Consider the following 15,110-nt stretch of genomic DNA (forward strand, 5'->3'; position numbering starts at 1 on the left):
GAGGCAGCTCGAATGATGTGTGCACTTCAGAAAGGGAGGCAGGTCATGTTGATTGACAGGGATAGCATTTAAATTCAAGGCAGAGAGCGTGTGTAGTCAGATGAGCAGAATACTGCCAGAGGCAGAGGAGAGCTGCAGAAACTTAATGGGAGTTAGCAAGAGACGGAGCATAGATTGGCGAGCGGTTCCTGGCATAGAAATTGTGTCATTCCTGTGGGCAGCCGGAGTGTGCAGAGGTTGCAACATTTCTCATGGCTGCCAAACCAACACAGAAGGTGTTCCAGAGATAGCAGAGCAAGGATTAAGGTGAATATAACTGTTAACAAGTGAGGGCATGCCTGATTGGATGCTGTTTTACCTAGCCAAGGTGAAGTCATTTCATGTGAAATGTTTCAATATCATAAATGAATGCATTCTAAAGTCACAAGTTTTTTTTTATTCAGCGTAACTTCTGTCCAATCCCACGATTCAAGGTCGGGTTTGAGCTGACTGCAGTTCATTCTATTATTGAGTTGCTCCTTTTGAAATTGTTTATTTTTTCTTTCTTCTTGCTTCTCTACATTCGCACTGACAAATGTGTAAATGTCAATGTTGCATTGCATGATCGTGTTCTGATACATTTTTATGGCATTTGGGTTATGTCATTTAATCTGTTGTGGGCTCTGTAGTTAGAAAGTGTATGAGTGTCCAATATTTGATTTTGCATGTTTGCAGCTGTACAGATCTGCCATCAAGGCATTAGCCCAGCCTCATAGATAAGTTGCTGGGAAAAACGTGACACTGTCCAAATCAAAGTGTAATAAGTCTGGTAACATTCACTTAGGGAGGCCCCGGGATGAAATTCAGGTTTTAGGGTATACTCTAAGGGGAGCATTGTCACTTTATATAGGGCAATACCAGGATAACACTATACCACCATTTTACCACAATAAAAGAATACCACGTGATTAGGTGTAACTTCCCCAGAAAATATATCTAACATGTCACATGTAGCTAAACGACAGTTCTATAACCATTAGCCCAAGGCTTTTGCCAGACAGTGGTACACATCAACCAGCATCTCGCTTGTTTTCGAGATGGGATTTCTCATTTTCCAAAGCCATCTTGCAGCATTTGTAGCCCCTTATGATGATAAAGGAACTGTCGGGGGATTCTTTCCCATTTGTTGTGCGGAGCCATGACTGTGTCACCCCCAGTTTTACACTTGTTCTTTGACAGCGAGTGCGAGATTAGGTATTTGCTGATGTTTGGCATTGATGAGGGCTGTCCCAATTGTCGTGTATGAGCACCTCTGATGGGCTCAGAGTGTTCCCCTTTGTTCCCCTATTGCTCTTGATCATCCTTTCAGGGACAGCGCACTCTCACAGCTACGCCCACACCCCATCAGTGACACTTGGCACTTCATCTGCCTAAGTTTAGATGCATTGTTTCTAATGAGACCTCAACAGCTGCATTGCTCCACTCTCTGGCTGGCAGGTTCCCAGACCTGAGCATGTGGGGAGGGGGTGGCGGCACACAGCTACAAACACGGACTGGCAGTGGGTCTTTAAAGAGGCCCTGCAGATTTTCCGGCAGCAGTGGGATGGAAAAGTTTGAACTTCACATAACCAAAGTTTGCGCCCAAAGCCTCAAACCAAGTTATCTGGAGTTGAAGTCATATTTGCTTAGCTTGTCGGTTTACTGTGCCCTTACTGTTCTGTGCTATGGTTGCGAGTTTTCAGTCATAGACATATTCTCAGGCAGTGCACTACTTCCTTTAATCATGTTATATCAACTCAACATGGCTGCTCTACTCAAACTCTGCATAAGCAGCAGCAGACTGTTGCAGCCTAATAAAAATCAGGATATCCGTTTTCCTTCTATGCGGTGGCGCAGTGGTGAAGTTAAAGGCAAGTGCATTTTTTTGCCCCCTGTGCATCCCTTTTCTCTGCCCCCATCCTGCTCTCACTAGTTTTCTCAGCCCCCAGCCACCTCACACCACTTTTCTCAAGCCCCAGCCCCTGTCAACCCTTCTTCTTGTCCCCTAGACCCCTCGCACCTCTTTTCTGCAACCCCAGCTTCTTTTCTATGCCTCCAGCCCTTCACACAGAGCTCTGCTGCTTCGGGGCCATTTCCCTGGCTCGGCTCATGTTAGGCCTCTAGAGCCAAATCAGACCCCCAGGCTCGGCCCTCCCCCAGAGTTCCCTGGCCCTCCCAGCTCTAATGCTTACAACTATTTACTAAGAAATGTACATTGTGTAACACAGGAATTAATGTATACATATTGAAAAATGCCATAAAAAAACCTCTCAGACCACAGCTGACTGCTGCCCTTACCGCTCTGTGTAGCTCGTCGCAAAGTGTGTCAAGTCCGTGACATGAGTTTTACTATTGAACCGTTTTCAGTAAGAGAGAGTGGGCGCCCTAATGCCTCAATTGTCATTTTTTAAAGCTCCCCGCCAGCTGAAAGTCAGAACTCTCAGTCTATGCATCTTTCTCTGAGTACTGCTATTCAGTGTCATCACCATCCGTTATTATGCACTGGACTCCCTAATTCTTTTCACGCATGCATATCCAAACACAGAACAATATTCTATTTTCTGACAAAGGCACTCCTCTGTTACATGAAATATACATGAAATATTGCATACATCGACAGACGCAAGCCTGAGATTAACTGTCCCGAGTAAATGTAACTCAGTTCATCCCAGATGCACATGTTCAAGCAACAGAATATTTACTAGAGGTTTGCCCACAGGTCACAGATCTTGTGACCCGTCATCCCACTATCCATTGTGTGAAGGCTGATAGCCTAGAGAACATTATAGGTGTCACAACAGCAGCTGTCACTTAACTGGTGGGACCCAATAGGTTCTTGTATAAAAAAAAAATAGCACACGTTCAATGTGCAAGTCCTTTCAAATAAGACAATCCATTATCTACAGAATATACACAAGTACAAGTTTGGATTTAAATCAAGCAGTGTACGTAGATTGGGGGGTTTTGTACAATTTGCGAACAGGTTTATGGTTTAGCATTAACCATGGCATATAAGACTATGGCAAGGCATTCGAAGCAGCTAACATTTCTATTGGTGCAACTTAGATTAGTTAAGTAATACAAATATACATTGAATCATGTGAATACACCAGATTGAAGGAAGGGTGAACTAGACATTTGTTCACCCTATCACAGAAATGACATTGAGAAGTAATGTGTAACCCAAGACAGTGTAGCGTTAAAAGACAAGACAAAGCAAAGCAAACGGGATTACAAGAAAGTTAAATATAAGTATTCCGTAAAATAGATATGGTGAAATTTAAAAGGTAAAAGTGGATGGAGCATTGGGTAGATTTAATTGCTAAATAGGATATCAAAGTAAGATAATGCAAGCTAATTCTAAAAGAAATGGCGTCTTCTTACTTATCTTGTATGGCATGATATTATATGTTATAGCATTTAGCCTGTAGACAAGTGTTTCTGGGTGCGACAAGACAAGGAAGGGGAACCAGAGGTAGGACAAAACAATGATCTTACTAGGCATTGTGTCATTCAGACCTCACAAGGGCAGCTCAGGGGAAGGGGAGAAGTGCAAGGGGGGATGGAGAAGTGCAGGTCAACAAAAGAGCAGCCAGCAGGTGGCTCAGTACAGGTAGTCAGAAAGTGCAGCCAATGGGTGGCTCATAAGTGCAAAGGGACTGTAGGGTTACAGATACAGACCACAAGTGCTGAGGGAGCCAAGAGGCAGTGCGAGGTGCAATTGAAGAGGCAGGGACCTGGCACAAGTTCAGAGGGTGACCGGCTGACCATTGCGTGGAACAGACAGGTCATCAGCAGGGCAGAGGAAGAGGGAAAGCGGAAGCGAAGAGCAAGGTTTTGAGAAATGGTTCTGCTCAAGTTTGAGAGAGGCAGGGAGGCCCCAGCCGAAGAAAGAGATCTGCCTCCAACTCTCTGCTTGGAAAAGCCGCTAACATTCAGAGAGTTGGAGGTGGTTGAGGGGAGAGATCGAAATGGGAGATACTTAGGAAGACAGATTTGGAGGAAGTGCGGTCCCAGGCCCCAGAAAGCCTTGTGGACAATGCAGAGTGTCTTGAACTTGATCCTTGCTGCCACTGGGCCAATGAAGAGATTTCAGAGCTGGAGAGATACAATCCCTGGGCTTAAAGCCAAGGACAAGTCTCACACAACTGAGCTTCTGGGGGAAAGTGAGGAAAGGAAGAATACCTCTGAGGAGGTGCAGCTGATAGCGTGACTTCTTAGAGAAGTTGGAGATGTGATGAGAGAAGTAGAGGGTGAAGTCAAAGATGACCCCAAGGTTCTTAGCCTCACAGGTAAGAGCAGGAAGAAGTCCCAGAGGGGGCGGCCAGAGAGAGAGGAAAGGAGGGAGCTGGTGTTCCGATGAGGAGGATCTCTGTCTTACTGGCCTTAAGGCAGAGATCATTGGTAGCATACCACTCCTGAATTGCAGACAGACAGTCAGGAATGAGAGAAGGAGTAGAGGGGGCCAAGCGGAGCCTGAAAGAGAGCATGCTGTCATCCGCATAACACTGAAAATTGGAGCACAGTGCTCACCCTTGTTCACCCTATCACAGAAATGACATTGAGAAGTAATGTGTAACCCAAGACAGTGTAGCGTTAAAAGACAAGACAAAGCAAAGCAAACGGGATTACAAGAAAGTTAAATATAAGTATTCCGTAAAAGAGATATGGTGAAATTTAAAAGGTAAAAGTGGATGGAGCATTGGGTAGATTTAATTCTAAATAGGATATCAAAGTAAGATAATGCAAGCTAATTCTAAAAGAAATGGCGTCTTCTTACTTATCTTGTATGACATGATATTATATGTTATAGCATTTATAACGCGCCTGTAGACAAGTGTTTCTGGGTGCGACAAGACAAGGAAGGGGAACCAGAGGTAGGACAAAACAATGATCTTACTAGGCATTGTGTCATTCAGACCGTACAAGGGCAGCTCAGGGGAAGGGGAGAAGTGCAAGGGGGGATGGAGAAGTGCAGGTCAACAAAAGAGCAGCCAGCAGGTGGCTCAGTACAGGTAGTCAGAAAGTGCAGCCAATGGGTGGCTCATAAGTGCAGAGGGACTGTAGGGTTACAGATACAGACCACAAGTGCTGAGGGAGCCAAGAGTCAGAGCGAGGTGCAATTGAAGAGGCAGGGACCTGGCACAAGTTCAGAGGGTGACCGGCTGACCATTGCGTGGAACAGACAGGTCATCAGCAGGGCAGAGGAAGAGGGAAAGCGGAAGCGAAGAGCAAGGTTTTGAGAAATGGTTCTGCTCAAGTTTGAGAGAGGCAGGGAGGCCCCAGCCGAAGAAAGAGATCTGCCTCCAACTCTCTGCTTGGAAAAGCCGCTGACATTCAGAGAGTTGGAGGTGGTTGAGCGGAGAGATCGAAATGGGAGATACTTAGGAAGACAGATTTGGAGGAAGTGCGGTCCCAGGCCCCAGAAAGCCTTGTGGACAATGCAGAGTGTCTTGAACTTGATCCTTGCTGCCACTGGGCCAATGAAGAGATTTCAGAGCTGGAGAGATACAATCCCTGGGCTTAAAGCCAAGGACAAGTCTCACACAACTGAGCTTCTGGGGGAAAGTGAGGAAAGGAAGAATACCTCTGAGGAGGTGCAGCTGATAGCGTGACTTCTTAGAGACGTTGGAGATGTGATGAGAGAAGTAGAGGGTAGAGTCAAAGATGACCCCAAGGTTCTTAGCCTCACAGGTAAGAGCAGGAAGAAGTCCCAGAGGGGGCGGCCAGAGAGAGAGGAAAGGAGGGAGCTGGTGTTCCGATGAGGAGGATCTCTGTTTTACTGGCCTTAAGGCAGAGATCATTGGTAGCATACCACTCCTGAATTGCAGACAGACAGACAGTCAGGAATGAGAGAAGGAGTAGAGGGGGCCAAGCGGAGCCTGAAAGAGAGCATGCTGTCATCCGCATAACACTGAAAATTGGAGCATAGTGCAGTGATGCAGTGGGCAAGAGGTGCCAGGTATTGGTTGAACAGAGAGGGAGAGAGAGATGAACTAAAGCTATTCATATGAGAGCACACATTAATCAGGAATGAGGGCTGTTTACAGTCTAAAAGAATGAATTATTTGAAAAAGTGAGCAACGGAATTACAAATTATATACATTGGTCCATTGTTGATATATATACATCGCAGGTCAGATAGCACAGCGAGCTAAGCACTCGCCCCTGATATCTGTGTGCAGCCTGCCATGGCAGGTTCTAATCCTGGCAGGGTCACCTCATCCTTCCGAGGTAGATAAATTGAGTACCTCTCTGTAGGATAATAATGTCTTCTGTTATTTGAGCGCTCTGAGGCCTATGGGTGTGTAGCGCTACATACGAAATACATTATTATTATTATGATTATTATTATATATAAAGGCATAGAAAAGTTGTTATAGAAACTTTATGGTTGCAGTGCAAAATCAAAAAACCAAAGAAATGTGCAAGCTATGGTAAGCTATGCAACCATAACTTGTGTCTACACCATGCACTGTTCAGACTAACAGCAGGACAACAATGATGACATTACAAATGGCATCATCAATGACATCACATATCGTGGGAAGTTGTTTTTCTTTAGTGACAGTAAACATTTTAAGCACAGGACTTGACCTACATTGAAACCATCATACACATTCTTTAAAGGTGGAATATATGTAGACGTTAATCTTGCACAATATTCTTAACTTGCGTTCTTTAGAAGATCACCTATGCTCATGGTTCACATACATTGAACAATACCAGGCCCCATACAGATAATACCATTTGTATACTTCATATGCATATTGGCAGCCTGCTATCTTATGATCTTAGTTTCATTCTCTGGTCATGGTATTCGTTTATTCCTTCCTATAGTTTTTCAGTGTGTGCATCTGGTTTGTATGCATTGATGCTCTAAGGATACTCTGTATAGGCACACATCTGCCACGTTATTATTGAATAGCTAGCCCTTGGCTCCAAATTTTACATTACTCAAGATCCTACATTGCTATATTATTACCATCTATCATCGTTCACATGTTGGTAGCAATACCCTAAACAGAACTCCTTTACATAAGGATTGTAACAGATCAGTGGTTATATTTGATGTCACCGGTGATGCCATTTGTGATGTAATCTTTGATGTCCTGAGTGTTAGTCTGATCACTGCACGGCTGGAGCGTGAATTATGGTTTCATAGCTTACCATAACTGGTTCATTTCTTAGGTTTTTTGATTGTGCGCGACAACCATAATGTCCCTTCAACAAAGTTTTTTCTCTGAATTTCAAACTTTTTATTAGAGTAACTTAACCATAACGTCCCTTTAAAAAATGTATCACTCCATTTCACAGCTTTTTATTAAGGCAATTTAACCAACATGTTCCTTTAACAATGGGTTTTTTCATTGAAATCCAACAGTTTTATATCTGAAGATGTTTCACAATGGTCCAGTGCTGTAAGTAAGTTATCAATAACTACATTTTTAACATCCATGAGAGAATTTTAACGCTCCTTTAACAAACATATTTTTTGCAGTGCATACAGACATATGTCTCTCTGAGCAGCACATGTTGGGAATGCCATTGTTGATTGCCAATGGATAGAGGCTAACTATGACCTAGTAACCCCAAATCAAAATATCCACTGGATGTAGCCTGCAACGAGGTCCAATGTCCACATATCCCCATAAAGGCAGCAGGGGCCACTGTTTATAGTTTGCGGACATGGCCAGTGACTGCAATTCCTGGAGCATGTGCTTCAGCCATATCGCAGACCCCGTCTACTAATCTACGGTAGAAGCTGGCAGGGCAACGCCTTTAACAAATGTTTTTTCATTAAATGTCAACGCTTCTTATAAATGAAGATATCCCATTCTATTTCAGCGCTGTATGTATGTTTTCAAAATTACTCTTTAAAACTAATGAAAACATTGTTATTGTCTATTTTGCAGCACAGGTTGATGCGTATCACTTTGAGCAACATATGCTGAGGATGCAAGTGACTGCTGATGTGCCATGAGGTTCAGCAGGTCCTCAGGCCCCACCAATTCACTCAAAACATCCAATGGACCTAGCTTGTTCCCGCTAGAACAAAATGGGACCATTAGGCACAGTTCACGGCTTGTGACCATGGCCCATGGCCTCAAACTCTGTTGAATGTGCTAATGAGATGTTGTCAGCCCCGCATAGCGACCCACAGTAGAGATTGAATTTGTCTGGCAGCCTGACCCAGTGACCCGTGTACCCCAATTGTGGGACAGTGGGACTGACACTGTCATTAAAGTGCGACAATGGTCACTGGCCAAACTTCCTGGGCCATGAGATTCTGCCATGTTGCCTGTCCCATCAATCAAGCATTGGCCATTGCCTGTAGCCTGGCAGAGTGGCCATTATAAAACTAAAACATCAAATTGATACACCATGCTTTCGGAATCTGATCGAAGATCCTCACGTACGTTTGGTAAAAATCCATCCAGTGATTTGGACTACATATGGGAAAGACATTCAAGTCAATCCACATTTTCAGACCCCTTTGCCGCAGCCCATGCCCAGTGTTCACTTTAACACCATAGCTAGTCCCGCGTGGCCATCGACAAATTGTCCTGGGCAACATTGTTACTTTCTAGCAGGTTTGACATCTATCTATGCAGAATATTTGTATTTGTTACATTGATGTGGAGGAGCGTTTACTTTCGAAACAGAATGTATGCATTTTGGTTGCTATTTCCCACTGATTATTCCTCAACCTCATACAATGATGGATTACATGAACAATTTTGCTCATCCTTAGTGGCATAGAGTTACCCTGTTCAAATGTGTATGCACATAACACCTGCACATATGTAATATTTTGTATTTGTTTATTTGTGGATTTTATTTTATTTTTTTAAATATTTCTCTTCGGAAAGGAGAATATATACGTTGGAGTTCTTTGCTTTACAAATAAAATAATTTTTTTGTGTGGATTCAAAGTATACCAATGTTATTGTTTAGTGAACATTTACATTTCTCCCGATTTAGACTGAACATTTTGCCAACAATCAAATTGTGGATTTGCAAGTGAATTGAGATGATTGAATATTGAATCGTTTTTTATTAAATTAATTCCCGCTTGTGACACAAGGACCGATTGTATTAAGTATTAGTTTCACTCAGACAAGGTTTTTATAATGAATTCATTTTTTTTAAATTAGCTTTTTTCAAAAGAACCACATTAGTTGTTGGAAGAATTTCCTTTTTAAGAAACACATTGATTAATATTCAATGACAGTTGTTTAAATAAAAACGAATACAATATGTTTTGCAGACAATCATGGATACGTTTTCTGCAGAAAATTGATTTGGTCTTACCCTTATGGCAGTGCAAAACATTTTAGGCAAATAGGGTTGATTCACAATTTACCACTGAAGTGAATTTAGGGATAAAACCTACAACATCTGCTTTTGGCTAAAAATACCCACTCAACAGTCAATGTGGATAGCACAACACATATAAACTGGAGCTCAGCACATATGTGTTGCTAGAATGTTTAACATACCACTATGTAGTCAAGGCCTTTGCTGTTGTAGGCTAAGAGCAGTAATCCATTCAGTTGGTCTGTTCGAAAATCAAATGAAATGTCAAAGTTCATGCCACCTTGAAAAATGTGCTCATCGAGTTCCAAGAACCCTGAAATAAAAAACAATACAAAATGCCACAACATGTACAGAGAATTTCAACATTTGCATTATATATTTTCGCTTCATGTACACAGCGATTAGCATTGAGTACAGATGTAATAAGAACGGTTATTCACATGTCACAAAACAATTATGGCACGCCAGTAAAACTATATTTAATACAAATACATTGGTGGTAATTCCATGCATACACCTTAAACCTGTCAAATATGGAGTAAAACATACTTTAGCCATGAAATAGACAACCTAGTTTGTGCCACTTTCACAATGAATTTATTTCGCCATTTAATTATCATCAGGCATTAGAATCACTATTGCCAGATGGATAGCTCAAGCTTTCTTCCAATGGGCCAAATCCTTGTGACAAGAGTTTGAACACCATCTCATCATTTTCCAATTTCAGTCCTTCATCATTCTGAGTTAGATAAATTGAGTACCACGAGTGGGTAACACTAACATTGCAGCAATTTGCCCCGAGGCGGCAGGCCAACCCTGCCGGTAACAGCCTGCCGCACAAGTTAAGGGACTGAGCAAAGCAAGGGTCCTGTAACGTGGGCGGCGGTGCTGTTATTGGCAGGGTTGGCCCGCTGCCTCGGACATATCGCCTTTAGCATCCACAAGTAACTACACGCAGGTGCTAAAGGTGATGTTACTATTTAAAATAACGAAACGCTTACCTTTATTCAGTCCTGTGATGAGCCTCGGGAACAGGAGTCCGTTTTCATTGTTGAAAGACAGACTACTGTTCCCGACATGTGTCGCAGAATGGAATAAAGTTATGTTTTTCCTATTTTAAAATAAATATCGCCTTTAGAACCCGTGTGTTCACAGGTGTGAAGGGCAGTATAGGTAAGGTGGGAGGGAACAAGTTAAGGCAGGGTGAGGGCAGCTTTTTGGGAGCTCGGATCACAAGCGTATACCAAAGGATTCAGTCAATTTTCAGAGCTCCCTGATTGGCTGGCACCAACGCCCACGGTGCGAATAATTATTACAGCCCTTGTAAGCAGTCATTCTCTAAAATGCACTATATGAATCCCAAAATAAACATTATGTCTGCCTTAATGCCAGTAAGACAGTGATTCTCCTCATCGGCACACCTGCACCCTCCTTTCCTGTCACTCTCTGGCCGGCCTCCCTTGGCCCTCTTCCTGCTCCCACCGGTGAGGCTAAGAACCTCAGGGTCATCTTTGACTCCACACTTTCCTTTTCTCCTGACATCTCTGACATCTCTAAGAAGTCAAACTACCAACTGCAACTCCTCACAGGTATTCTTCCATTCCTATCCTTCCCTCAGAAGCTCACTGTCTACAGAGCTATGGTTCTCTCTAGGCTGGACTACTACAACAGACTCTTCTAAATCTGTGTGCTTCTACTCTCTGCCCTCAGCAGCTCATCCAGAACAGGACTACAAGACTTGTCCTTGGCCTCAAGCCTCAAGCCCAGGGATCATATCTCTCCTGCATTGGCTCCCAGTGGCTGCAAGGATTAAGTTAAAGACCCTCTGCATTGTCCATAAGGCCTTCTGGGGCCTGGGTTCTCAATACCTCCAACTCTCTTTTTGCAAATACCTTCCTACTCGAGCTCTTTGCTCCCCCAACTCCATCTCCCTCAGGGTTAGTTGCTTCTCCAAGCAACAAGTTGGTAGTAGATCTCTTTCGTCGGCTGAGGCCTCCCTCTGGAACAGCCTACCTGTCTCTCTGAAACTTGCAGAGAACCATCTCGGGTTCCAGAAGCACCTCAAGGCCTTCCTCTTTGCTTCTGCCTTCTCTCTTCCTCTCCCCTGCTGATTTCCTGTCTGATAATGCACTGATCACCTGGCTACCCTCTGATTCAGGCCCATGTCCCTGCCCACCCGCTCTGCTTCCTTGCAACCTTTGCATTTGGGTCTGTATCTGTAACCCTACAGTCCCCCTAACTGCACTTTTGGACACTTGCTGTCTGCACTTACACTTGCACCTTCCACCTGCTGGCCGGAATTCTCGTTATTGTTTTGATCCCATGTACAGCACTGCCCCCTCCCCTTTCCCCTTGCAATTTCCCCCCCCCTGCACGATCTCAATGTCACTTGGCCTAGTTAGATCGCTGTCTCTGTCCTCCCTCTGTTCCCCCTTCCTTGCCTTGTCGCACCTTGAGCCACTTGTGTATAGGCGCGTTACAAATGCCATATCATATCATATCATATCAACTATGGGGCTAAACACACCCTAATGCCAGAGACTCAGTCGGACAAGTATGGTCACAAATAACTGCACGTGGTCAACATAAGTCCGAAGGCCTATGACGGAGTGAAAATAGACCTCCTGTGTTGGTTTCATGTGATGATGCAAATTAAAGGGTGAGAAGCCACTGGGAAAATATACTTGTCAAAGAAAAAAGCAGCCACACTTTTGAGCTGAGCACATCAAAAGAAATGTGTTGTCAAGTTCGATCCCAATGTGGAGGATACAATGTTTTCGATAGGAAATTCTCTGAGTGTTCTGCAACAAATGCGGGAGGAAGTATTTCAAGACAGAATAGCGTTTTTACAAGGTTTTGTTAATCAAATAAGTCTCAAACAGAATTGTACACCAGTAGTCCCGAAGCTGCAGAACATTCTGATATCTAAGAGAGATGAAGTAAAAACGGAACTGAAAAGCTGGAGAACCAGGGAATTATAGAGAGTATTGATGCATCAAAGTCTGTGTCCCCTTTGGTCGAAGTCAGGGAGAGCTCCCGGAAAGTTAGGATTTGCATGGGTATAAGGGAGCTCAATAAATGTGTCATGTCAGAAAGACACCCTTCGCCTGACATTCAGGAGATAATATCAGTGATGTGTCCAGCCAAGGTGTGTTTCACATTAGATCTCACCTCAGCATACCACCAAGTTAGAATGCATGAAGGCCCGATGCATTTGACAGCGTTTAAAACTACTGGGGCTGTATAAATATCGAAAGATGCCATTTGGCCTTGTTTCGGTGGCCTCTGTTTTTCCAAACGAGAAAGTACAGAATTTATGATGGCGATTAGGGTGTATTGGTCTGCCACATTGATATGCTGGTAAATACAGACAATACTGATGAGCACAACAGGATATTGGATGGAGTATTTAGGATACTGCATGGCACTAGAATGACTCTGAGTAAGGAGAAGTGCAAAATCAATATGAAAGAGATTGAATATTTAGGGCACATATCTCCGAAAAGAAACCTAGTGGAAGCAATTGAGAAAATGCCCACACCCAACAGTAGGGAACAAGTGCACACTTTCCTCGGTATGGCTGAGTATTATTCTAAATTCATCTGAGACTTTGCCAGGCACACTGTGGGAATGAGAGAGTTGGTTAAAACGGACAAAGCATTTGAATGGAATGACTGCTGTGAGAGGGGGTTTGTTCACATAAAGAAGGCATTGGCAGAAGCACCTGCTTTATAGAACTACAGAAGGGGAAGAAATAAAGTCATCAAAATGGAGGTCTTCAACGTCGGTCTGTGTGCATTTTTAACCCAGTATGAAAGAGTAGGTAATAACTTTTGCCACAAGATTGCTGAAGGGACCAGAGAAGGTTTATTCCACCATTGAAAAAGATGCTTCGGCAATCAAGAATCAACTGAGAAATGTAGGAGAAATGTAGGAGCTTCATGTGGGGAATGAAATTCAAAGTGCGCACTTATCACAAACCACTGGTTGAGATAATATCACATACATAAAGGGTGAGATAATCTCACAGTGATATATGTACCAGATATATACCAGATGTGAAGAACTATGCAGCAGATTGCCTGTGTAGAATGACAATTGAGGAGGAGACGAATAATGAAGAAGAGGAGAAGGAAGCGGTTTGGGAAATTGCAAGGATCCCCATTCCACAAAAAGAGCTATGCAGGAGAACGTGAAACTGCTCACAGTTATTGAAGGTCTGTTGGAAGGCAGACTGAGCAAATAAAAGTTCAAGGAATTAGACATGGAAGTTCTGTGGAACATGAGAGATTAACTGCATGTCCAGGTCGGGATGTTAAGTAATTCCAGCTAAAAGAGTTAGTAGACATATGATTGAATTGGGACAGGAAGGTCACCAAGGGATTTTCAAGATGAAGCACAAGATAAGGAATGTCTACTGGTGGCCTGCCTGCAATGTGCAAATAGAAATAGTTGTAAGAAATGTTATCCTTTGCATAAAAAAGTGACAAGGAGTGTGTGTGAACAAAATGTCCTATGCTGGTGATGGACATTCCCAGATGCCCATGGGGAAAAGTAGTAATGGACGTTAATGGGCCGATCTGGGATGATGTTGTTCATATGTATTGTGTTGTTGTGATAGATCTGCTGAACAGGTGGGTCGAATTTCTTATGATGCTGCATGTGACTACATGGATTGAGTTTCTGAGGGAATTGTGTGGTCGGGGGACGGAGGGTATACCTTGGCGTGGTTGTGATGGATAATGGGTCACAGTTCAGGTCAGGGGGAAATGGAGAGATACTTTAGGGAGCATGCTAACGTACACAAAGATGGCAAAATGTGGGTGCAAGATAGAGTGTCTCCGCAGGTGGGGTACATGGCCAGAATTAAGTTGCCATCTGCCCTCAGGAATGATGGATGGAAATGTTTGAGACTGATCACGGTGAAAGAGGTTTTTAGATTTGCAGTTAAGACCAGAGTGTGGAACAGGGAGAGTGGAATGGTGGTGAAAAAGAGAGATGAAAGCGGCATGGAGTGTGGTACTCAGAAAAGTGGAGCTGGCAAGTTTTCCTTGCCAGATGAATCAGGTGGATGACCGCCTAACTCGAGATGTGGCAGGAGGTATCGCAGACCAAAGTATCTGATAGTATACACACAGTGACGGACAGAGGAACTGTGTGAAGAAAGGAGGATGTGCAGAGCTGTGACGTGGGTCAAGGGTTCCGTTCTAGAATGGAGGGGACAGCAGTTGGAGAGTGACAAGAGAGCTGGAGGCAGGCAGGGCTCGCTATCGCTGTACTGTATTCTATTATTAAATAAACATATGTCAATAACATACATGAACCTCCGTGTTTGGTGTACCTCAGACACCACAGACATGAACATAGGTGTTAGAAGCAGCTATAAACATGTGTCACATTTTTGGTATTTTGGCAGGTTGCTCTTCCGATTTAGGGCCTTCTATGTTGTTGGTTGCTTCCCAGTTTTCAGGACTTCTAGATAATTGGCTGGGAGTGAAGGCCCTTGATTAGGGTTAGCATACACGCTGACCCTTATGTCCCTGGCTACACTCGAGGAGGCAGATAGCTGAGTCAGGATCTCAGACAGGCAGACAATACAAACCCATTGAATGATAAGTCATTCCATGCGGATATTCATGTATCCACATAATCTGTTTCATTAGAGATATGCCATATTTTCACAGCCTGACATGGTCATCATTATGCAGTTGGTACCTCTTCATGCTTAATATTACAATGTTTTCTAAATTGTATTGAAATTAACATTTAAC

General features: G+C 43.5%; 1 protein-coding gene across 1 annotated transcript in view; it reads right to left on the reverse strand.

Annotated features, from left to right (window-relative positions):
• USH2A (usherin) overlaps positions 1 to 15,110 on the reverse strand; it is a 4,817,015-nt gene that overhangs the window by 3,124,095 nt on the left and 1,677,810 nt on the right. The window contains exon 26 of the mRNA XM_069608572.1: positions 9,522 to 9,652. Coding sequence (XP_069464673.1) covers positions 9,522 to 9,652 — 131 coding nt within the window. The remainder of the gene's footprint in view (positions 1 to 9,521; positions 9,653 to 15,110) is intronic.

The sequence above is a fragment of the Ambystoma mexicanum genome, chromosome 4q (assembly GCF_040938575.1).
Source record: "Ambystoma mexicanum isolate Mex_15411 chromosome 4q, UKY_AmexF1_1, whole genome shotgun sequence".
In the NCBI taxonomy this organism is placed as follows: Eukaryota; Metazoa; Chordata; class Amphibia; order Caudata; family Ambystomatidae; genus Ambystoma; species Ambystoma mexicanum.